At 40.5% G+C, this 24,172-nt stretch overlaps 1 protein-coding gene across 15 annotated transcripts; it reads left to right on the top strand.

Moving 5' to 3' along the window:
- The first annotated feature begins 793 nt into the window (after positions 1-793).
- On the top strand, positions 794-22,531 carry PLAAT1 (phospholipase A and acyltransferase 1). 15 transcript variants are annotated; one of them, XR_003621774.2, is made up of 8 exons: positions 794-910; positions 1,972-2,118; positions 7,219-7,320; positions 7,994-8,160; positions 8,653-8,791; positions 12,709-12,977; positions 20,428-20,637; positions 22,282-22,531. XR_003621774.2 is itself a non-coding variant. In XM_028162110.2 (8 exons), exons 3-8 carry the CDS (start codon positions 2,097-2,099, stop codon positions 22,381-22,383), a joined length of 801 nt encoding a protein of 266 aa, XP_028017911.2. In that variant the 5' UTR covers positions 801-910; positions 1,202-1,408; positions 1,972-2,096; the 3' UTR covers positions 22,384-22,531. The 15 variants fall into 15 exon arrangements, 14 of the variants coding, with proteins under 14 accessions (XP_028017916.2, XP_028017918.2, XP_007195252.1 ...); XM_028162110.2 differs by lacking the exon at positions 20,428-20,637 and adding an exon at positions 1,202-1,408 and having other exon boundaries at positions 801-910; XM_028162115.2 differs by lacking the exons at positions 20,428-20,637; positions 22,282-22,531 and adding an exon at positions 14,483-14,723.
- Positions 22,532-24,172: the final 1,641 nt, after the last annotated feature.

Here is a 24,172-nt window from a genome sequence, read left to right on the forward strand (position 1 = left end):
TAAATGCTCACAATAACTCTCCTGTATAAAATCATGAACCACTGCCTTCAGTGATGACTCAATTGAAATAGTTGGGGAACATAAAGCAAATGCATGTTTATGGATCTCTCTTTGAGACATTAAAAGAGTATTGAAAGGTATATCTGATTCAGTTTATAACTAAAAATACATTAAATAGGGAACATGTAAGAAAAATATTAACTCATAAAAACAAAGCTACAACCTCTTAAGTGTTTGAGTTTCTGTGTTACCAATAAGTATATCTAGATCCCACATGTTTTCTAGTACTTTGTTTCCAAAGATGCCAAAGCCAGACCCCAATTTCAGACCCTGCAGATTCACCCTTAACCTTCACCACGGAACCTGATTCCTTTATAAAGGCGGCTGCATCTTTAGGTAGTTCTTATCCCATTGGGACAAAACAACATAAAATTAGAGAGCTATTTCAGCCTTTGAATCAGTAGGGAAAAAATCCTTCCTTTTAGCTGAGAGTCCATTTATATCAGAGTAAAAATCTAGGTTACGACTTGTTTGAAGGCAAGTCCTTGTGCTGTGCTCCAAATAGTTCACTTAGCAGTCTGCGGGCCTTCCTTACTTAGCTGGTTTGTTATTCCTGGCCTCCCTTTTTTAGCAAGGAGAAAATGGATACTCTTCATGCCCAGCTTTATTTTTAAACTCTTACGGCTATATTCCTGGAGGACTCTGCTGGCCCATGGCCCGAAAGAGAGTCAGTTAGGCCCTGCCCTGTCACGTGCGCACCTGAGTCGCGAGTTGCGCAGAATAAGGGACTTGCTCTGCTCCTCTATCTAGAACCTGACCTTTGTCAGGGCCAGGGCAGGGCAAGTGGGGAGGGGAATGGGCTGCCCGAGGGAGTCGTGTCTTTAAGGAAGGCCCCATCGGAAGGAGCCAGGTAAATTTCCCATTGGGAGAAACTGGTGCCTGGACGTCTAGGGCCCTAGGCACCCTTCCTTCCTCCTTTCCGCCCTCCTCCCACTTCTGAAGTTGATCTTAGGCTGCAGAGGGCTGACAGGGAGGAGTCCAAAGGGGGTGGGGTCCACGTGTGTCCCCACAGTCCTGGGCGCCGGAACTGGCTCCCGGGTACACATTTTGTAGGTATGTGTGGTGGGAAGCAGGGAGGTTTTTTTAAGGCCACTCCCTCCTCCCACCTTAGTTTAGACTGAGATACTTTCTTGGGGCACAGGGACCAGGATCCTTTCTGCTGCCTCAGAGGAATTTGTGTAGAGTGAGGAGGGGCGCGCTCCTAGTGGACGCAATGTGTATTCATGCTCGCGAACATTTCTGGGCTCAACAAGACAAGTTAACGGTACAACCGCCGCGCCTAGACTAGCCCTTGGTACCGGAAAAGTTTGATGCAGGAACGTCCCAGTGGCGGGGCAGGGAGTCCTCGGTTAGTTACCGCGCTGGGGCTGCGCTTCGGCGGCTGGGTTTGTGTGTGTGTCTGTGCGGGCGGAGAGCAGGTGTGGTGTCGGTACTCCCAGGGGTGCGGAGGGGACGGAGGCGGGCGGGCGGGCGGAGGGTCCCCAGGCGGTGGCGCAGGCCGGCCCGGGCGGCAGGAGCAGCGAGCGTGCGCGGCAGCGTCGGAGCGCCGGGGCCTCTCCGCGCGGCGGGGTGGCGTTGGCGCTGGAGGCCGGCCCTGGTTACCGGTAGTAACGCCGCTGCCGCCGTGCCCTCCCCCGGGCGCAGACGGAGTGGACACCCGGCCGCTAGCTGGAGGGGCAGCAGCGGCGTGGCCGGCGCGACCCCAGGACCCTCGCCGCTGCCACCGGTGGGGAGAACAACCCAGGCTTCAGAGTGAGGTTTGCTGGGGAGGGGGAGGGAGGACCTCTAGGACCCCGGACAGCCTTGCTGAACCGACTCTAAGACGAGAGAGCCCCAAGGACCAGGAGAGAGCGTCTCATTTAACCCATGTCCCTTCTCCCCCCCCCGCCCCCCTTTTTCTTTTTTTGCAAGTGGGAGAACAGAGTCCATGGGGAAAGAGAGACTCGCTTTCCCGTGTGACACAGCTATCAAGTGGCAGAACCAGGACCGGACCTCGTCTTGCTTACTAAGGCCTTCTATCCACCGTCCTCACTGAAATGAGTGTGAATAATGATATAAGTATTTATTATTATAATGTATTAGGTTTTGGAACTATGAATGGTGGTATCACTTTGGCATTCAGGACTATTAATGTAATTTATGTGCTGGAAAAGCCCAGCCGCTCTGTCCTCCCTGGGCTCGGGATCCTCGTTCCTTCATTTATTAAACATTCCCTGGGCAGTTATTTGTGACAGGCACTCTGCAGCAAACTGCAGGTGTAGAGATAAACAGGAACCAGCCCTCCACATGGAGCAGAAGAGAAAATTCCCCAGACAGCAGTAACTCACGCAGGTGTAGGAAACGCAATGGGCGTTAGAGAGATAAAGGAGTAGTGGTAGCTCGGAAGGAGACGTCACTTGTGGCTGAGAGGCGGTGGACCTTGGGGAGGAGGTGACATCTGATCTGGATCCTTAAGAGTGGGTCATTTGGAAATGGGCAGCGCATTCCAGGTAGAAGTTTCGGTATTAGCAACATAACTCCAGGTGAGAGTGAGGAATAATGGTTTGGTTTGCCTAGAATGTAGGGATTACATTAGATTACAGAGGGAGCGAGATTCGGAGTCGACAGGGGGATCCATGGAGGGATTCCAAGCAAGGAATGAGGGGGCAATGGCTGAGGATGGTTCATTTGGCTGGGAGTTGGAACCCTCAGCTGTAGGGAGAGGATGTTGGAACAAGGATACTGGCAGCTCTGAGGGTCTGTGAATTAGCCGTTCTGGGAGCACAGGGCTTCGTGGAGCCATCTCAGTGTGGCAGGGCTATGGATGAAAAATGCAACTTGAGTGGAAAATGGTCCAAATTGAATTGGGAGACTGTTGGACTATGGGGGTAGCCCGTGCTCATGTTTTAGACTGCCAATAGCATCCTTGGGAGTAGTTTGTGAAAAAGTGCTCTTAGTATTCTTGTTACACAGGTGGCCCCAGGGACACAAGCAGCAGTTAATCAGCCTGTCCCTATCTGTGCAGGGGGCCGTTATTTCTTTTGATGCATCCCGGGGGACCAACAAGGAGCTATAAACAAGGCAGCTTGTTTTGGCATGAAACAGGAAATTTCTTGTACAAAGATTGCAGACACTCTTTATTATAAACTAGTCAAACAATTCTGTGCAGATGAACTGTTAAAATAAAGTACTTTTACCTTAAAGGTGACACACAGAGATTTCAGCGGAGGACTTACAAATGTATCTTTAATTGGTTCTGTATTATCATGTTCATGAAGCACTACATAACACACTTGCACTTGAATGGAATGGGTAGATGTCCATGTAAATCAAATTACCCAAGCAGACAGGTTTTAGCCATTTCCCTAAGGTATGAGTCTGGGAACCTTCTAAACGCTTCTAGAGGCTTCTCACCTTCACACCTCCCCTGCAGAAGAGCAGGGGTTCCCCAAGGCTCCACTTCCTATTACTCACTGCTTCCACATATGAATGTTTAAAAACTTCCTGTGTTGTCTTATGAAATATACATTATGCTTTTGCATATCTAATGAATATTTGAGAAGGGGGAAAAGATGAAATATTGTTTAGTAGCAATTCCTTTGGCTAGTGATGTTAATCAGTGGAGTAAGGAAGCAGCCTGCAGTCTGGAATAAGAAGACAGACCTGGGATTGAATTCTAGTTCTGTCAGTTACTACCTGTGTGACTTTTAGTTCTGATACTTAATTCATCTGAGTCTCAGTTTCCTCATCTGTAAAAAAGGTGATTGTAATCATCAGCTCACAACTGTTACCCAGTCTCACAGCGTGCAAGAAGGGCTGCAGAAAGGTCAGCAAGGGAGGAGGTATAGTGCACATGGGGACAAGCAGTTACGGATGAGGAACCTGACCTGGGACGTAGGCTAATCTTGAGTCCACATGTGGGTTCTGCCCTTTCCCACTGTGTAACTTTGGATGAGTCCCTGAACTGCTGTGAATGTCAGGTTCCTCATATTTAAAATGGGGGAAATAATTATATCTACTTTGTGCTGTTGATTTGAGGATTGCACAGTTACTGGGAAATAGCATGAGATGAACACTAGAGGTGAAAGGGACCTTGGAAGACCTCCTCACCTTACCAGCGCCACACCCCCCCACCATGGAAATCTTATTTTTATCAACTGTGACTGTGTGTAAACATTCCCAGTGACAGAGACTGATATCTGTACAAGGTGCTCCATTCCATTGTTGGATCACTTTCAATAAAAGAGAAATTTTCCATGTATACAGCTAAAAGCTGCCTCATTGTAACTTCTCCATATTGGTCCTCTTCTATGCTCTGTAGGAAAAAAATACATTGATCTTTTTTTTTTTTTTATTAAAGATTTTTATTTTGAGGTAATTGTAGATTCACATGCAGTTGTAAGATATCAGAGAGATCCCTTTTACCTTTGCCGGGTTTTCCCCAGTGGTAACATCTTGCAAAACCACACTGCAGTATCACAAACAGGTTATTGACATGGACCACATGGAGAGGCAGAGCATTCCACCACCTCTAGCATCTTTCATATGTTGCCTTTTTGGGGGGGGGCTTTTTAAAAAATATATATTTATTTTTCGCTGTGTTGGGTCTTCGTTTCTGTGCGAGGGCTTTCTCTAGTTGCGGCGAGCGGGGGCCACTCTTCATCACGGTGCGCGGGCATCTCACAATTGCGGCCCCTCTCATTGCGGAGCACAGGCTCCAGACGCGCAGGCTCAGTAGTTGTGGCTCACGGGCGTAGTTGCTCCGCGGCATGTGGGATTTTCCCAGACCAGGGCTCGAACCCGTGTCCCCTGCATTGGCAGGCAGATCCTCAACCACTGCGCCACCAGGGAAGCCCCATATGTTGCCTTTTTATAGCCACACCCACTTCCTTCTTACCACTTCCTTAACCCCTGGCAACCATTATTAGTTCTCTGTTTCTATAATTAGGTCATGTCAAAATGTTGTATAGATGGAATCATATATATAACATGTCATGTCACTGGCTTTTTTCACTCAGCACAGTTCTCTAGAGATTCATCCTTGCTTGTGTTGTTGCATTTATTAATAGTTTGTTCTTTTTTATTCCTCAGGAGTAGTGTTCCATGGTATGGGTGTACCACAAATTGTTTACTGTTCACCCATGGAAGGTCATCTGGGTTGTTTCCAGTTTTGGGCTATTATGCTATAAACATTCGTGTACAGGTTTTTGTGCGAATATACGTCTTAATGTCTTCAGTCTCTGGGATAAATGCCTAGGAGTGCAATTGCTGGACCATGTTTTAGTTACAAGTTAAGTTTTTAAAGGAATTTCCAGACTGCTTTGAGTGACTGCAACATTTTATATTATCAACAGTGGTGAATGAGTGATCCAGTGGCTCCACATTCTTGCCAGCATTTTCTCTGGTCACAGTTTTTTAATTTAGCTATTGTGATACGTATGTAGTGCTATCATGGTTTTAATCTAAATATCCCTAATGGCCAATGATGTTTAACATGGCTTGACATCTGCAGCTCTTCTTTGATAAAAGGTGTCATTGTGTCTTTTGCTCAAGTTCTAATTGTATTCTTTGCTTCTTAATTGTTAAGTTTTGAGAGTTCTTTGTATGTTCCTGATATTGGTCCTTTCTCGGATATGTAGTTTTCAAAAATTTTCTCCTGCTCTGTAGCTTGCCTTTTTGCCCTTTTAATAGAGTCTTTCGTGCTGCAAAAGTTTTAATTTTTGAGGACATCCAATTTGTCAGTTTTTCCTTTTACGAATAGTACTTTTGGTGTCAAGTCTAAGAACTCTTTGTTTACCCTAGATCCTGAGGATTTTCTCCTATGTATTTTTCCCTCTATGTTTTATAATTTTATATTTTACATTTAAGTCCCAAAGTGACAGAACTAGCATGGAGAAGACCTGAAACAAGAGCTCATGTCTCTCACACCTAGGCTAGTTAGTTTTCCCTCCGTATTTTATAATACAAGTGTTTCAGGGAGTATTTTAAAAAGGTTGGCATTTGCTACTATCACTTTTTAGCTGTAAAATGGGATAATAACATAATAAACTCAAATCATGGTAGATTTTTTAAAAAATGAATTAGTGTTAATTGAATAGTGCACTTGAAAAAAACGTTACACTACAAAGTACTTTCTGTTCAAATGGTGGTTATTATTGTAAGCTTGGCTAGGTCTCTGAATGCTAACAGGCAGCTGTGTGTGCTTGCTGATTCCTTTTCATGGGAAATGTGTTTGTTTATATCATAGTATAGTATCTATTTTTCCTTTTAGTGCCCATGTGACCAAATTGTGAACTGCCATATTAATAAGACTCAAACATATTTGAGAGGGTGGTTAGACTTAATAGTTTCCATAAAGTTGTTTTTTTTTAAAAAATTTATTTATGTATTTATTTATTTTTGGCTGTGTTGGGTCTTCGTTTCTGTGCGAGGGCTTTCTCTAGTTGCAGCGAGTGGGGGCCACTCTTCATCGCGGTGTGTGGGCCTCTCACTATCGCGGCCTCTCTTGTTGCGGAGCACAGGCTCCAGACGCGCAGGCTCAGTAGTTGTGGCTCACGGGCCCTGTTGCTCCGCGGCATGTGGGATCTTCCCAGACCAGGGCTCGAACCCGTGTCCCCTGCATTGGGCAGGCAGAGCCACCAGGGAAGCCCCATAAAGTTGTTTTAATAGTTATTTTTCAACAGATGGGCAGCTTGCATTTGGCCTCATTTCTGTGACAGTATGATGATTGAAGTTTTCAACAGATGGCGTACAAATACTTGGGAAAACACCCTCCCAATATTAATTGTTGTAAAAAAGACTTTTAGTGTGCCAGGAAAATGATAGTCTGGATCCCCAAGCTCTTTGCCTATGCTATTATAACTATAATTTAGATTATTTGGAAGTTTCCCTTTCTGGCACTTGGGTTTATTTTGTAAATGAGTATGCATATCTACATTAGAGTGAGAGATGCAGAGGAATACTCTGTTGTCAATTAGATATTCAACATGGATGTAGCATGAAATCTCCTTTTGATTATCAATGAATGTACCTAACTTCCTCTTGCTGAGTCATTCTACTTGGATGCTGTACATAGAAAATGTAATGTTCCATAAAAATCAACCATCAGAGACTTTCATGTTCTTTCTGAAAAGTACTGACTTAAAAGGAAAAAAAATTCACCAAACTCTGAATTTTCAGACATACCCATCAATATAATGAACTCCCCAACCTTCCAAGTTGTCCCCCTTCTTCATCAACCACCTTGCACTGTTTTGGGAATCGGAAATGAGGAATCAGACAGTAAGTGGGGCAGTTGGGGAGTGGTGGAAATCTGTGGGGGTGTTTGTTTGTGGTTGTCATAATGACAAAGGGCATTTACTGATATTTAGTGGGTGTGTTATCAAACCTGGATTTGGGTCCCCTTGCCTGACATGCAGCAAAGCCAACCTACTGACACTGGGTTGTGGTGAAGGAAAGTACAGTATTTATTGCAGGGTGCCAAGCAAGAAGAATGGGCAGCTCATGCTCAAAAGTTCTGAACTCCCCAATGGCTTTCAGGGAAGGGTTTTTAAAGGCAAGGTGAGGGAGGGGCCACAGGGTGTGTGATCAGCTTGTGCTCAATTCTTGGCTTGGTTGGCATCAAGGTGAAATTTCAAGCATCGTTAATCTTCTGGTTTCAACCAGTCTGGGTCTATGTGCTTGAAGTCAGTAGTTTTCACCTGATGGGGTTCTGCTTCCTGTAAAAACAACTTAGGAATGTGTGTCAGATATTTATCTATATATTTCAGGGAACTGGAAGTTTGGTGACTCCGCTATCTGGCTGATTTATAGTCTAAATTTTTACCAGTTTCCCCACCCAACAGCTATTCTTTTTTTCTACCTCTTCACCTTTCCTAATCATTAACTCTTGAGCCAGCCTTTTAAGACTCAGGGGAAGCCTGGGAGACTAAAGCAAAAGCCTTTTTTTTCAAAGGACAGGGCCGCAGGGACTTGTATATGGTTTCAGGTGGAGTCCAGTGTGCCTGGGTCTGCACAGCACAGTTCAGCACAAGGAAGAAAGGTCCTGTGTCCTACAGTATGCCTGAATATCTGACTGGACACTCATCTGAGCCTGGAACTTGTGTCCGCTTAAAGCACAGAGTAAGTTTTGCAAGATAAAGTATATTTTTGCACAGAATGTTAGTGTCCACCCAAACCTCTTTTTGATTTTACTAAGTCGCTATATGAAAGGCTGAAAGACTTCTGATCTTCTGCTTCTGAATCCTGACTTTTTCATGCTAAGTGCTTTATTATATTTTTTGTGTAGTCATGAACTGAGTATTTATATAGTAAAACAGATATTATCATGAAATGCTTATTATAATAAAGGAGCCCTGGGGTTAATCAGTATGAGAAGCATTGCTATAGAAAATTAAGCAATAGTAGAGAAATTCTTTCTCCACTTGTCCATGTGTGCACACATAATTCCGTGTAGGAATCATTGAAAGAAAAGGACAGTGGTGTGAATCTAAGTATTTAATAAGGAATGCAATCCCAATAAATTCTGTATTGCCATGTTTCTGTAGAAGCCTTGAACTGATTTTCTTTTGCCAAGTCATATCAGCTAGATCTTCTTTGTGTCTGTCGTTGCAGATGGCGTTTAATGATTGCTTTAGTTTGAACTATCCTGGCAACCCTCAGCCAGGTGACTTGATTGAAGTGTTTCGTCCTGGCTATCAACACTGGGCACTGTACTTGGGTGACGGATATGTTATCAACATAACACCTCTAGGTAAGGTTTGTTTCCAGAAGCTCCTGGGAGCTTTTTAGTTTTCTTGTTACAAGAAGGAATCATGAACAAAATCATAAAATAAAACAGACTAGAAATAAAATGTAGAAAGTAGATAAATCCAACTGATCTACGTTTACAGAAGGACCTTCTAAGAATAAAGTGGCGTTGAAGAAATCACAAAAGCCAATTAACATTAAAATTTTAAACCTCTGGATTAAAAAAACACAGCTAAAAAGTAAATAATCAGCTGGGGAAAATATTTGCCACAAACATGACAAGAGTCACAATGTCTTTATATATAATACAAATAGATTATTTCAATTCATTCAACATCTATTTATAGATTTTCCAGTATGTGCCAAAGGCTATTCTAAATGCTAGGGATACATAAGCCAGTCCCTACACAGTGGAGCTTACATTCTAGTGGGGAGAGAGGGAGACAGAGACAGAGAGAGAGGGAGAGAGGGAGAGAGCGAGAGAGGGAGAGAGCAAGCCTGAGAGAGGGAGCATGAACAAAATACAGAAAGTAGTGTTAGATTAGAGATAAGTAATAATGGAGAAAATCATAGAAGCAGGATAGGAAGTGCTGGGGAGTTGTGGCCGCTGCAGTTTTAAATTAGCTGGTCAGGAAAATCTCATGAGAAAGTAACATTTGAGACACAACTTGAAAGAGGTGAAGAAACCCAGCACGTGATATTTGGGGGAAGAGTTCCTTAAGCTGAGGGAACAGCGAACACCCAAATCCCAACAAACAAATGGGTAAAAGATTGTGAACAGTTTGTAGAAGACAAAAATCCAATACCCATTTTTTTTTTTAATTATTATTTATTTATTTATTTATTTTTGATTGTGTTGGGTCTTTGTTTCTGTGTGAGGGCTTTCTCTAGTTGCGGCAAGCGGGGGCCACTCTTCATCGCGGTGCACGGGCCTCTCACTATCGTGGCCTCTCTTGTTGCGGAGCACAGGCTCCAGACGTGCAGGCTCAGTAGTTGTGGCTCACGGGCCCAGTTGCTCCGCGGCATGTGGGATCTTCCCAGACCAGGGCTCGAACCCGTGTCCCCTGCATTTGCAGGCAGATTCTCAACCACTGTGCCACCAGGGAAGCCCCCAATACCCATTTTTAAAGGTTTCAGCTTTTCAGTCATCTAGGAATTATAAAATAAAATGACAGATTTTATGCCTCTCACATTAGCAAAATTAAAAAAAATGATAATCTGTTGATAAAGGTATAATGAGATAAATACAAGGATACTGTTGACAGAAAAATAAGTTGATAAAATTGTTCGCAAAAACAATTTAACAATATGTGCTAAGAGTCTTAAAGGAGTTCATATGCTCTGACCCTGTAATTTTACCTCTATGAATCTATTCTTGGGGAATACTTTTAGAGATACTTATTTAATATTTGCGTATGAGAATGTTCACTTCTATCTCATTTATAATGGTTTAAAAAACAGAATGGATCAATGGCCAGCAAGGGAATGGTTAAGTAAATTATGATTTAGCCACAAGATATTAGGTGTCTGTGTTTGGCAGAATTTTTTAGTTGCAAGTAACATAAATCAAATTCAAATTCACTTAAACAAAAAGGCAAATTCATTGCTTCAGTGAAGGAAACTACAGAAAGAGTAGAGATGGTGCTGGCCTCAGGGATGCCTGGATCTAGGGCCTTGAACACTATCAAAATTCTCCATCCCACATCTGCATTCTTTTTCTATATATTGTCTTCATTATCCCAGGCTATGTCTAAGAAGCTGAACGGATGACCATAAGCATCCTTAGGCTCTCATCCTTATAGGCTTGTGACTCACAAGAGAGAGTTACTCCCTGCCCATTGCAGTTAGAAAAATCATGGAGAATGACTCTAATTGTCTGGTGTGGGTCCCTTGTCCATCACTGAACCATCACTGAGTCCAGGAATAGGATAGTATGACTGGCCTAGAAAGAGTCTTTTCCAGAAAGAAAGAAGCAGTGGTAAGATGGGGTGCTCAGTAGACTAAAACAATAATACTTTAACAGCTAAAAATCATTTCTGGACATCTTTAATTGCATGAAAGACGATCTTGTATGATAGCTATTGGAAAATTCCAGATTAAAAGTGCATTGTGTAATATGGTACCTGGTTTGCAAAGAAATCATATATACACACATACATGTTAATGCAAACATATACACACACATATACAAGTGATAATAAAAGACAGTACAAATACATCAAAATAATAATAATAGTTATTTCTGAGTGGCAGGATAATAGGTGGTTTATATTTATTTATGTGTTTATGCTGTATTTTTCTGTATTTTCTACAGGTTTAGAAATGAGCACAAATTATTAAGAAAAAATGTACACAAATAACAAATAGCCTAGAATATTTTTTCCTCAAGATACCTTTATAAAGAAGTGTTTATAGGCCTAAGTCTTACTATCTTGAGAGCTTCTGAGAACTGTTAATGAAGTGATTTTTGCAAGATTTTGAGCTATTTGCCTCTTGTTCTAGAATATTGGAAGTGGAAATGGCAAATAAAATGACATTTACGATACAGAGCCATTCATTCTGTAGAGTCTAGTAATTAACGCTAAGCAATTCTTTACATTATCTCTGCAGTTTTCACATTTGGAAAATAATATGAGGTTTTTGTGCGGTTTTCTTTTTTCCCATCTTAAGCTCCATCTTAATGTGGTTCAAGCACTGAGCTTTGATTGATCCTGTAGACTGAAGTTAAATTCCTGTTTCTGTTAACTACTTGTGGGATGTTCCACAAGCCAGTTTATCTCTCCAGGCTTTGATTTTCTCATCGGTAAATTGATTGCATCAAACTAGTCAAAAACAAAAAAATTGAATAATTCTAACTAGGATATATGTGTCCTATGAACTTGTAATGTGTAAGAACTTTCAACGTGTAAGATAATTAACTGGAAATGCTGCTCCAATGAAAAGGATTTTGGAGGAGAGAAAAAAAAGAGGAGTGGAAAAAAAGTTTGCTTTTAGTCATTACTGAAAGGAAAAGTGTCATAACACTGGTTATACAGAGACCCTTCATCTCATGATTTACTTGAACAATGGCCAAGCATAGCAGTCTTGGGCAGATGGAGAGGGCCTAGGGCCTGGTGTTAAAGCTGAACACTAAGGAATCAGATGCCTCAGATGCCGACCACGGCACGCCAGGATACAGAGGTTTCAGGCAGTCTAGACCAATGCTTACTAGTAGAGGCAGTAAGATGGAGTGGTAGGGCATGGGGCATTGTGACAGGTGGGTAGGGCACAGCTAGGGGCCACATAGCATGGACAGTGCCTACTACATTAGGTTTAGCTTTAGGACTCAGTTTCTTGGCTAAAGGAACTAGCAAAACAAAGGCAGGGCCCCCGCCTGACCCCAACTTACCCCTCAGAAGACTGGGGTCCCCTGCAGGTTTCAAAGTGAAGCCTAATTAAAAGAACAAGTGTAAAAACAGAGCTGGGGGTAAGGAGTGCTGCTTAGATGCAGGACAAGAGCACTAATCATAATGCACTACTGCTAAGCCCAATGGTATTAGTTTGGAAGGGTTCAAATGCTGAAAAATAGACCGTGTCATAGAAAAAGGGGGCGATGATCTTATCTGTACTTTGTTAGAAACATATGCCAAGATCCCTGATAATAATACCAATTGATAGAGAACTTATTCCTCAAAAATAGGTAGAGTTTTCACACCCAATTTGTTCTAGACATTTTCAAAAAGATAGGTAGATATAGATTTTCAAAAAGTTTTCTTATATTCTCACTCATATAGTAATTGAATAAGTGTTAGTGATAAATTAGAGAATGAGGGTTTACAGTTAGTAAGATTAAATGGTTTCTGGTTTGAGGATAAGTTAGGATGGCAGTGGAGTTCACTGGGCTGGGTCGCTATATCTTGCTAACCAGAATTCTCCTTATAGACGATGGCATTTCTACATCGTTTACAAGCGCCAAATCTGTATTCAGCAGAAAGGCCTTGGTGAAGATGCAACTTTTGAAAGATGTTGTGGGAAATGACACATACAGAATAAACAATAAATACGATGAAACATACCCACCACTCCCTGTGGAAGAAGTCATGCAACGGTCAGAGTTTGTTGCTGGACAGGAGGTGGAGTATGACTTATTTGTCAACAACTGTGAGCATTTTGTGACTTTGCTCCGCTATGGAGAAGGAGTTTCAGAGCAGGTGAGTTTTCTCTAGGGGAAATGGAAGTTTCTTACATTGGGAAAATAATAGCTACTGACTATGATCAAATTTTCAGGCCTCAGACAAATGGAAAAGAACAAGAAAATATGAGAACACTGAAGGACAAAGGAGGGAATCGAGTTGCCCAAGGTCATGCAGCAAGTTCATGACCAAACTGAGACTAGAACATTTGTATCATGAATTTGGGTTAGAAGGGACTTGAAGCAGAGTCAAGACCATAGCTTTCTGTCATTCTTATTGCCCTCTGTCCATCAGTTTTTTCCCATTACCCCACCATACAGCAATTAAATCAGTAACTTTATATACTGAAAAAAAATATGCTGAAAAGAATGCTGACATTTTTGAGAGGGAGTTCATTTGCCGAAAACATAGATGGTAATAGTGAGATTCTTTTCCATTAGCTGAAAGAGGCTAACTGATGCCATAGCTTGGTGGCTTTGTAAATTTCTTCTGTTTCCTTGCAATGCTAGTTTCAAAGAAATGTTGTGCTTTTGAGGAGATCCTTTGATGAATCCTTTGATTCATCAAAGGAGATCCTTTGATTCATTTGAGCTTTTGGATGATTTTCAGTGGATTAATTGACGTTTTTTAAAAAAATTATTTATTTATTTTTTTGGTTGCGCCGGGTCTTAGTTGCAGCAGGCAGGCTCCTTAGTTGCGGCTCCAGGGCTCCTTAGTTGTGGCATGCGAACTCTTAGTTGCGGTATGCATGTGGGATCTAGTTCCCTGACCAGGGATTGAACCCGGGCCCCTGCATTGGGAGCTCGGAGTCCTATCCACTGTGCCACCAGGGAAGTCCCTGGTGGGGGACTTCCCCCACCAGAGGAAGTAGCTTATAGTTTTGTTATTTACCATCACTATTCGGTAGTATGTCAGATTCCTCACTAAAAGCATGCCCTTTCCCTACCTATCTTCCCACCAATCCAATTCCATCATTGATGTTTTAACCTAAAGATTTATTAAAGTGGTGTGAGAAAATGAATATATAAAGGCTTCCAGTATCTTTAAATGGTGGATCTGTTATATAAATGTCTATTCTGAGGAATGAAGTTACAGTTCTGCTCACGAAAGCTTGGGAAAATGGGAGATGGAACATAATGAAAGGATACATTTGTTTTTATTAAGAAATAATTTAATTGGAAATTCATTTTTATTAGGAAGTACATTACCATAATGAATGTTCTATTCACATGTAGCAATAAATTGCTTCTGAGCCAAAACACAGAGGACACGCACACAAGTCTCAGCTCACCTTTGCATTGAAAAGTAGTGGTATAGCTAAGAAATAAAGTTTGTTAATGACAAAGTTGTCCACTGCACTCAATCAGTATTTTTTTTTTAATGTGGCTAAATCAAAAGGAATTAGAGCCATCTTTTTGCTTTGACTCTCACTTGTAATCTATCATCTTTCCACCTTTCATACCCAGATCAAGACCCATGGAAAAGCAACCATTTTTTTAACAACTAATAGAACTGTTCTTTAGCAGGTTCTGATGAAGACGGTGTAGTGACAGCCTTAAGGACACACCTAAGCTTTGGAATTCTGCTGATCTGAGCTAGAGCCCCATCTTCACCACTTCATAGATGGATGACTTTGGACACATTGTTTATCAGTTTCCTAATCTATAAACCGAGGCTTTTTATAGATTGTAAGAGATTTTTAAAGTCTCTTAGCAATACTCCGTTACATATTATTCATCCCAATAAAAAGTGTACTTTCATAGACTACTTTTAATTTCAGTATTTTAGCAATTTTATAGACCTTTGTTGACACTCTTCAGTAAAATTCTGTTGATCTAACAAACTACAGCACTCGAATCGTTATTTTTATTACTATCAGTAATTAATAGTGTTAGTACTAATAATAACTAATATTAGATTTGTTTTTCAGGGTCCCTTTAAGGCTTAGGGGTCTTGAGCATAGAACAGTACCCTTGGGAAATGGCTGTGTATTTCCCCCAATTTAAAAAACTATAAATACATAAAAAGGTTAGAAAGGTGGAAGGATTGTGGCCCCATCTTTTTCTTCTTTGTACTTTTCTGTATTTTTTAAAAAATTAATGGACTTTACTTTTTAGAGTAGTTTTAAATTCACAGCAAAATTGAGCTGAAAGTATAGAGAGTTCCCACATACGCCCCCTCCCACACACATATATGTATCCTTCCCCACTGTCAACATCCTACAGCAGTGTGGTATATTCGTTATAAAAGATGAACCAACATTGGTATATCCTTATCAACCAGAGTCCATAGTGAAAGAAACCAGAATATGCCACCCCCAAATATGTCACTTTGGCATAAGGATTATTTTGAGCAATTGAGTGACAACTGAGTAGAAGCGGATGCAAGAAAAGCTCTCTGCCCACCCCCTATTTGCCTAAAAGCAGGACATAAATTTTCAAAGGTGTTCCTCCTCCCCACTCTACCAGGAAGGACAAAAGTTAATCATCAGGGACAACCAGTGGTTAATGTAAGGCCCTTATCAGCCTAGAGAGGGCACTAGAGGTATCTACATAACAAACTACTCACAAGCCTCTGTTTACCATTAGTTTCCTGTATGTTTACCTTCCCACAGACTGTTGCCCTTGGAAGGTGAACCACTTTCCTTTGTCCTGTCATTTCTCTACAAATTTATTGTTCTTTGTTGAAGATGCTACATAAGCCTGAATTCTTTGTTTCTTATTTTATTTATTTATTTTTATACAGCAGGTTCTTAATTATGTATTTTATACATATTAGTGTATATATGTCAATCCCAATCTCCCAATTCATCCCACCACCGCCACGCCCTGCTACTTTCCCCCCTTGGCATCCATACGTTTGTTCTCTACATCTGTGTCTCTATTTCTGCATTGCAAACCAGTTAATCTGTACCATTTTTCGAGATTCCACATATATGTGTTCATATACGATATTTGTTTTTCTCTTTCTGACTTACTTCACTCTGTATGACAGTCTCTAGGTCCATCCACGTCTCTACAAATGACCCAATTTTGTTCCTTTTTATGGCTGAGTAATATTCCACTGTATATATGTACCACAACTTCTTTATCCGTTTGTCTGTCAGTGGACATTTAGGTTGATTCCATGACCTGGCTATTGTAAATAGTGCTGCAATAAATACTGGGGTCATGTGTCTTTTTGAATTATGGTTTTCTCTGGGTATATGCCCAGTAGTGGGATTGCTGGGTCATATGGTAATTCTATTTTAAGTTTTTTAGGGAACCTGCATACTGTTCTCCAAAGTAGCTATATCAATTTACATTCCCACCAACAGTGCAAGAGGGTTCCCTTTTCTCCACACCCTCTCCAGCATTTGTTGTTTGTAGATTTTCTGATGTTGCCCATTCTAACCAGTGTGAGGTGATACCTCATTGTAGTTTTGATTTGCATGTCTCTAATAACCAGTAATGTTGAACAGCTTTTCATGTGCCTCTTGGCCATCTGTATGTCTTCTTTGGAGAGATGTCTGTTTAGATCTTCTGCCCATTTTTGATTGGGTTGTTTGTTTTTTTAATATTGAGCTGCATGAACTGTTTATATATTTTGGAGATTAATCCTTTGTCCGTTGATTCGTTTGCAAATATTTTCTCCCATTCTGAGGGTTGTCTTTTCATCTTGTTTATGGTTTCCTTTGCTGTGCAAAAGCTTTGAAGTTTCATTAGGTTCCATTTGTTTATTTTTGTTTTTATTTCCATTACTCTAGGAGGTGGATCAAAAAAGATCTTGCTGTGATTTATGTCAAAGAGTGTTCTTCCTAGGTTTTCCTGTAAGAGTTTTATAGTGTCCGGTCTTACATTTAGGTCTTTAATCCATTTTGAGTTTATTTTTGTGTATGGTGTTAGGGAGTGTTTTAATTTCATTCTTTTACATGTAGCTATCCAGTTTTCCCAGCACCACTTATTGAAGAGGCTGTCTTTTCTCCATTGTATATCCTTGCCTTCTTTGTCATAGATTAGTTGACCATAGGTGCGTGGGTTTATCTCTGGGCTTTCTGTCCTGTTCCATTGATCTATATTTCTGTTTTTGTGCCAGTACCATATTGTGTTGATTACTGTAGCTTTGTAGTGTAGGCTGAAGTAAGGGAGTCTGATTCCTCCAGCTCCGTTTTTTTTCTGCAAGATTGCTTTGGCTATTTGGGGTCTTTTGTGTCTCCATACAAATTTTAAGATTTTTTGTTCCAGTTCTGTAAAAAATGCCATTGGTAATTTGATAGGGATTGCATTGAATCTGTAGATTGCTTTGGGTAGTATACTCATTTTCACAATACTGATTCTTCCAATCCAAGAACATGGTATATCTCTCCATCTGTTTGTGTCATCTTTGATTTCTTTCATCAGTGTCTTATAGTTTTCTGAGTACAGGTCTTTTACCTCCTTAGATAGGTTTATTCCTAGTTATTTTATTCTTTTTGTTGCAATGGTGAATGGGATTGTTTCCTTAATTTCTCTTTCTGATCTTTTGTTGTTAGTGTATAGGAATGCAAGAGATTTCTGTGCATTAATTTTGTATCCTGCTACTTTACCAAATTCATTGATTAGCTCTAGTAGTTTTCTGGTGGCATCTTTAGGATTCTCTATGTATAGTATCATGTCATCTGCAAACAGTGATGATTTTACTTCTTCTTTTCCAATTTGTATTCTTTTTATTTCTTTTTCTTCTCTGATTGCCATGGCTAGGACTTCCAAAACTATGTTGAATAATAGTGGCAAGAGTGGACATCCTTGTCTTGTTCCTGATCTTAGAGGAAATGCTTTCAGTTTTTCACCGTTGAGAATGATGTTTGCTGTGGGTTTGTCATATATGGCCTTTATTATGTTGAGGTAGGTTCCCTCTATGCCCACTTACTGGAGAGATTTTATCATAAATGGGTGTTGAATTTTGTTGAAAGATTTTTCTTCATCTATTGAGATGATCATATGGTTTTTATTCTTCAATTTGTTAATATGGTGTATCACACTGATTGATTTGGGTATATTGAAGAATCCTTGCATCCCTGGGATAAATCCCACTTGATCATGGTGTATGCTCCTTTTAATGTGTTGTTGGATTCTGTTTGCTAGTATTTTGTTGGGGATTTTTGCATCTATATTCATCAGTGATATTGGTCTGTAATTTTCTTTTTTTGTACTGTCTTTGTCTGGTTTTGGTATCAGGGTGATGGTGGCCTCATAGAATGAGTTTGGGAGTGTTCCTTCCTCTGCAATTTTTTGGAAGAGTTTGAGAAGGATGGGTGTTAGCTCTTCTCGAAATGTTTGATAGAATTCACCTGTGAAGCCATCTGGTCCTGGACTTTTGTTTGTTGGAAGATTTTCACTCACAGTTTCAATTTCATTGCTTGTGATTGGTCTGTTCATTTTTTCTATTTCTTCCTGGTTCAGTCTTGGAAGGTTATACCTTTCTGAGAATTTGTCCATTTCTTCCAGGTTGCCCATTTTATTAGCATAGTGTTGCTTGTAGTAGTCTCTTATGATGCTTTCTATTTCTGTGGTGTCCACTGTAACTTCTTTTTCATTTCTAAGTTTATTGATTTGAGTCCTCTTCCTCTTTTTCTTGATGAGTCTGGCTAAAGGTTTACAATTTTGTTTATCTTTGCAAAGCACCAGCTTTTAGTTTTATTGATCTTTGCTATTGTTTTCTTTGTTTCTATTTCATTTATTTCTGCTCTGATCTTTATGATTCCTTTCCTTTTACTAACGTTGTGTTTTGTTTGTTCTCTCTCTTTGAGTTACTCTTCCCTGAATTTCTCCCATGAGTATATGAGATGTACATGTTAATAAACTTCTGTTTGCTTTCCTCTTATTACAGAGCCTCAGCTGAGAACTTATTATGGGTAAAGGAAAAAATTTTCTTCCCCTAAAATAATTAACATTAGGGTTCACTCTTTATGTTGTAAATTCTGTTGGTTTTGACAACTGTGTAATGACATCCTGTATACTCTGCTTAATCATTCCCTGTTCCTCTAAATCTCTGGCAACCACTGATTTTTTTTTTTTTTTTTTTTTACTGCCCTGTAGTTTATCTTTCCCAGAATGTCATATAGTTGAAACCATACTAAGCAATATGCACTTAAAATTCTTCCATGTCTTTTCATGGTTTGGTTGCTCATTTCTTTTTATTGCTGAATAATATTCCCTTGTCTGGATGCACCACAGTTTATTTTTCCACTCACCTACTGAAGGACATCTTGGCTGCTTCCCAGTTTTGGTAATTATGAAAAAAGCTGCTGGAAACATTTGCGTGTAGGTTTTTTGTGGATGTAAATTTTTGACTCATTTGGATAAACACCAAGTATTATGATTGTTGGATCATATGATAAGAGTATGTTTAGTTTTGTAAGAAACTGCCCAGCTGTCTTCCAAAGTGGCTGTACCATTTTGAATTCCCACCAGCAATGAACGAGAGCTCCTGTTGCTCCACATCTTTAGCATTTGGCACTGTCAGCGTTTTGGACGTTAGCCATTCTGATAGGTACATGGTTGTATCTCTATTGTTTTAATTTGCAATTCCTTAAATATGTATGATGTTGGACATCTTTTCATGTATTATTTGCTACCTGCATATGACATTTAGTGATGTGTCTCTTGAGATCTTTAGCCCAGTTTTAATTGGGTTGCTTGCTTGTTTTCATATTGTTGAGTTTTAAGAGTTCTTAGCATATTTTGGAAAACAATCCTTTATCAAATATGCCTTTCACCAATGTTTTCTTCCAGCCTGTGGCTTGTCTTTTCCTTATTTTTACAAATTCCTAAAATCAACATTTCTCACTGTTCGAGTCTAAACAAGTTATTAAAATGTGTCTATCTTTGTGGAAGATAGCAGCACCCTTGAATGGGCCTGGACAAGCTGACAGACAGTACACCCTGACTGTGTTTCTTTGCATAGCACTGCAGCCCTAGACCCTTGGGGGAAGAGGGATTTTGATAACCCCTACAGTCATCTGTGACATCAGCTACACTGATGTCTGGACCCAGCTGCTTCAGTTATAGCTAACATTTCACTGGGCATGTATATGTAGATCCTCAGAATGGGGTGTTTACCATGCCCCCCCCCCACCCCGAAAGCCCTGTAAAGGATGAAGTGTGCAGGATAGGATTTGGTGATCTTATAATCCTAAATCAGCCATGAAGTAAAAACTCTTGTTCATGCTGATTCACCACAAAAATCCTGGGATTTTATAATCTTGCAGGTCAGATCCCGTTACACATAACTCTAAGGGATTGTCCAAATTACATATGATTTTTCCATTTAGAATGCAACTTGAAAAAAATAAATGTTTGGGATTTGGGAAACTGCATGCTGGAAGTGGCTTTATTATAATTGTATCTTGCCTGTGCAATCTCAGGGGATTTTGAGTTAGGATCAAGTTGTCTGTCCCCTCCCTAGTCTCTTAGATTTATGGGATTTCTCTCACATGTTATGTTTCTAGTGGCTGAAAGATACCCAATGAGTTAGGACTGCATCTAGCTGGGGCCACCGCACCCACAGGATCCTGCCATTTTCCCAGGGCTGTCCTCTGCTGCCATTTGATATCTCTGTTTAAAGACACCAATTGCACCTTCCTGTTTTTGCATTGCCTACCATATGTTCCTGTATCAGCCCTCCTTGGAATCTCAGCATCTGCCTGGAATTGCATGAGGTTTGGGCTTGGTTTATAATCCTTACTCCCTGTCTGATTATTGATTCTGCCCCTCTTTGGAATTTTCTCTGGTATCTTGTATCTCCCAGCCCCTTTTTGCTCCCCATGGGCTATGTGGGTAGCTCTATGCTATAGTGAATTCTGACTCTCTCCTGGGAAGCAACTTAGGTAGCAACTATTTAAAAATTACAAATAAAAGAAATAACCAACCAACCAAATACATTAAATTAGAATTGTAAACTAAAATAGGATTTTTCAGTTGTTTGCCAGTGTCATTCTCCTTGGCAACTGGGGATGGTAACAGAGCAGGGAGTTATAATTATAGGCCTCGTCCCTACAGACCACAGGATGATGTAATGAAGTGAATACTCTTGCCATTGTGCTTCTGTCCTGGCCAGAACCCATGCTGCCTGTTCCCCATAGGGAACCCACAGTTAGGGAGGGAACATTATGTGGCATATGGGGGTGGCAGGCTCTGTGGTGGAGGGCTGTGGGTTAGACAGAGGGCATGCTCCAGTGTGAGCTGGGTCACGCTTTCCAGCATTGGAGCTGGTCTCCAGAGTAATTTAGGAAAAATGTTTTGCTTTATTTGAAAGCCCGATCCTTAACTCCCAGAGAATAACTGTTGTTTTCAGAATACCTGATGACTCTGAAGTATCTGAATGTGACCTTTGGGTCATAAAATTGCACTGCAGATGGAAGACGATATTAGTTGAGTGCCATGAAACCATGAATATTCATCGGTTCCATCATCATGATGATGATTAATACCCTTAAAGATATAAATGTCTGAGCTCCTTTATGGGCAGTTGAGCTTGAGAGTGGTTTATTTTCGTTTGTCTACATGAGAAATTAATTTTTGACATGATAGTTAACATCAGTATTGACTTCTCTTGAAGTTTGTTTATCAGAATAGAAAGTGTATCTACCAAATAAGAGCCTATAGGTATTTAGCTCAAGTCACATCCCTGAATTATTTTCCTAACAGGCATTAAGTCAGGGAACACACACACACACACACACACACACACACACACACACACACATGGGTCCATCCAAATGCTGTCATCTTTTTAATAGACTTCTTGAATGAGTGCTCCCACTTTCTTATCATGTCTACACCCCTCAACCAATACACACACACACACACACACACACACACACACAGGATATTCACCTTGATATAGAATCAACCAAATCAGTATGTGTTTAGTGGGTAGGGGTTTCATAGGGGGAGAACACATGGTTCAAGACTGAACTATATCTAAACATCCTGGTGGTACGACCTCCCTCGGGCAAATCGCTTTTAACTTCCCAAGTTTTACAAAACAGGAGTAATGCTACCTCCCAGGGGTACTATGACAATTATTAGGAACTGTGGCATAATGAGTTTCTAAACTCTCAGAAGCTATAAGAATATGAGGAATCTCTACCTATGTGTATCGCTATCTTTGTCATAATTATAATAATTATAAATTTATTTCATCTGCATACAGAATTTTAATTTTGCATTGAGTTTTAAATTCATCCATTGTACATTAAAATGGGTCTTCAGTTTAGGAAACAAACTAAAGCTGGGGTTTAGGACACTGAGATGCTTTTAGAATAAGATGTGTTTTTTGTTTGTTTCCTGTTTCCTTATAGGCCAACCGAGCAATAAGTACCATTGGGTTTGTGACAGCTGCCGCTGGTGCCTTCTCTTTCCTTGGCTTGTTTCCAAAAAGACTAAGAGCAAAATACTATTAATTTACTGAAGAGATATTGGAGCTGAAGGAATTTGTGAGGAGGAAAAAAAAACCTGGGATGAATACTTATTTGCAATGTATCATTATTGTTCTAAATTCCAATGATGGATGGCAGGCTCTTTAATAAATTGCTTACTGGTATTATCTCATCATTGAGCCATGGAAATTTTTCTCCCTACTAGCATAGATTTCCTGTGGCAGCTTGAGTAAGAAGCAGTAGCCTTTTGAGTGAGCCAGCAGAGGATCTTAATATCACATCATCATTTATCTTCTATAAATATTGTTTTCCTTTCCCCTGAGGGTAACTATTTTGTATTTGCCAGAGGGATAAAGAACCTTTTATATGTGATTTTGAAAAAAAATGTTAAGAGCCCCAAATTTTGGGGTTGACATCAAAATTCATATTCCTTTTCTGGTGAGAAAAGAATTTTGGAAATTCAGCATTTGGTTAGGCAGCTTGAAGAACTTTTGATTAATAAACCATTTGAGGGTGGACACCCATTTCCTTGCTCCTGTGTAGATGGGGGCAGGGGGTGAATGGGAGAAGGAGCTCTTGGCTCCAGTGTTTTGGATCCAGTGATTTCCCTGGAAGCGACTCATTTGTAAGGAATACGTGAGAAGCTGGAGTGGACTGTTACTTCTACAAAGCTCCATCATTCCCTTTGGATTTTGAAGTATTTCAAGAGTTTGACCCTCTTAACCTTAGCAAGAGGTCATTAAATGTAGGGTTAAGGTGCTGTATTTAGAAAACAATATCCTTTGTTACTTTTTAAGGCTTTTACTATGTCAAGGCGTGTCATGATTTTACTCCTGCATTTTATTATGTGTTGAATGAAACACACTACTTTTTAATACCTTTCCAGTGGAATTCTTTTTTTTTTTTAATTTTTAATTTTTTTTTTTTAATGCTATTCTTGTCTGCTTACATTCTTTTTATGTATGTATGTATGTATGTATGTATGTATGTATGTATGTATGTATGGCTGTGTTGGGTCTTCGTTTCTGTGCGAGGGCTTTCTCTAGTCGTGGCAAGCGGGGGCCACTCTTCATCGCGGTGAGGGGGCCATTCTTCATCACGGTGCGCGGGCCTCTCACTATCGTGGCCTCTCTTGTTGCGGAGCACAGGCTCCAGACGCACAGGCTCAGTAGTTGTGACTCACGGGCCCAGTTGTTCCGCGGCATGCGGGATCTTCCCAGACCAGGGCTCGAACCCGTGTCCCCTGCATTGGCAGGCAGATTCCCAACCACTGCGCCACCAGGGAAGCCCTCCCTTCCCTTTCTTATGGCACCATTTCTGTTTGCAGATAAACCCCCAAACTCTCTTCCTCCCCTGTTCTTCTGGGAGGTGTGTCTCCTACCTGATAGTATGATCCAAAATTATCCCTGCATTTTTATTCTAAATTCAGTTTCGTATTCCTTTTATGTCCTACTCACAATAGCAAAATTATAAAAGAAAAAAAAAAGGCTCTTTCCTAGTATTGTCCAATCAGGGTGGGATTGGCAGCAGCTTAATGTGTTCTGTCTCCCTGGGTGTGCTTACTTTTTTTTTTTTTTTTTTTTTTTTTTTAGATGTCTGTATGTATAATAATCCATGCATACATTCATATCTACATTTATTTATACATGTATCTATCTGAACATTTTTTTTTTTTTTAAAGGATTTTCTTATTTATTTATTTATTTATTTATTTATTTATTTTTGGCTGTGTTGGGTCTTCGGTTCGTGCGAGGGCTTTCTCCAGTTGCGGCAAGCGGGGGCCACTCTTCATCGCGGTGCGGGGACCGCTCTT

The sequence above is a fragment of the Balaenoptera acutorostrata genome, chromosome 4 (genome assembly GCF_949987535.1).
Source record: "Balaenoptera acutorostrata chromosome 4, mBalAcu1.1, whole genome shotgun sequence".
Classification (NCBI taxonomy): Eukaryota; Metazoa; Chordata; class Mammalia; order Artiodactyla; family Balaenopteridae; genus Balaenoptera; species Balaenoptera acutorostrata.

What these genes read in the sequence shown, in the direction of transcription:
- PLAAT1 (XM_028162110.2), top strand. Translation starts at nt 2,097, where the DNA reads ATGAGTGTGAATAATGATATAA. An exon ending in GTGTCCGCTTAAAGCACAGA is followed by an intron (nt 8,161 to 8,652) that starts GTAAGTTTTGCA and finishes CTGTCGTTGCAG; the next exon opens with ATGGCGTTTAATGATTGCTT. An exon ending in TATCAACATAACACCTCTAG is followed by an intron (nt 8,792 to 12,708) that starts GTAAGGTTTGTT and finishes TTCTCCTTATAG; the next exon opens with ACGATGGCATTTCTACATCG.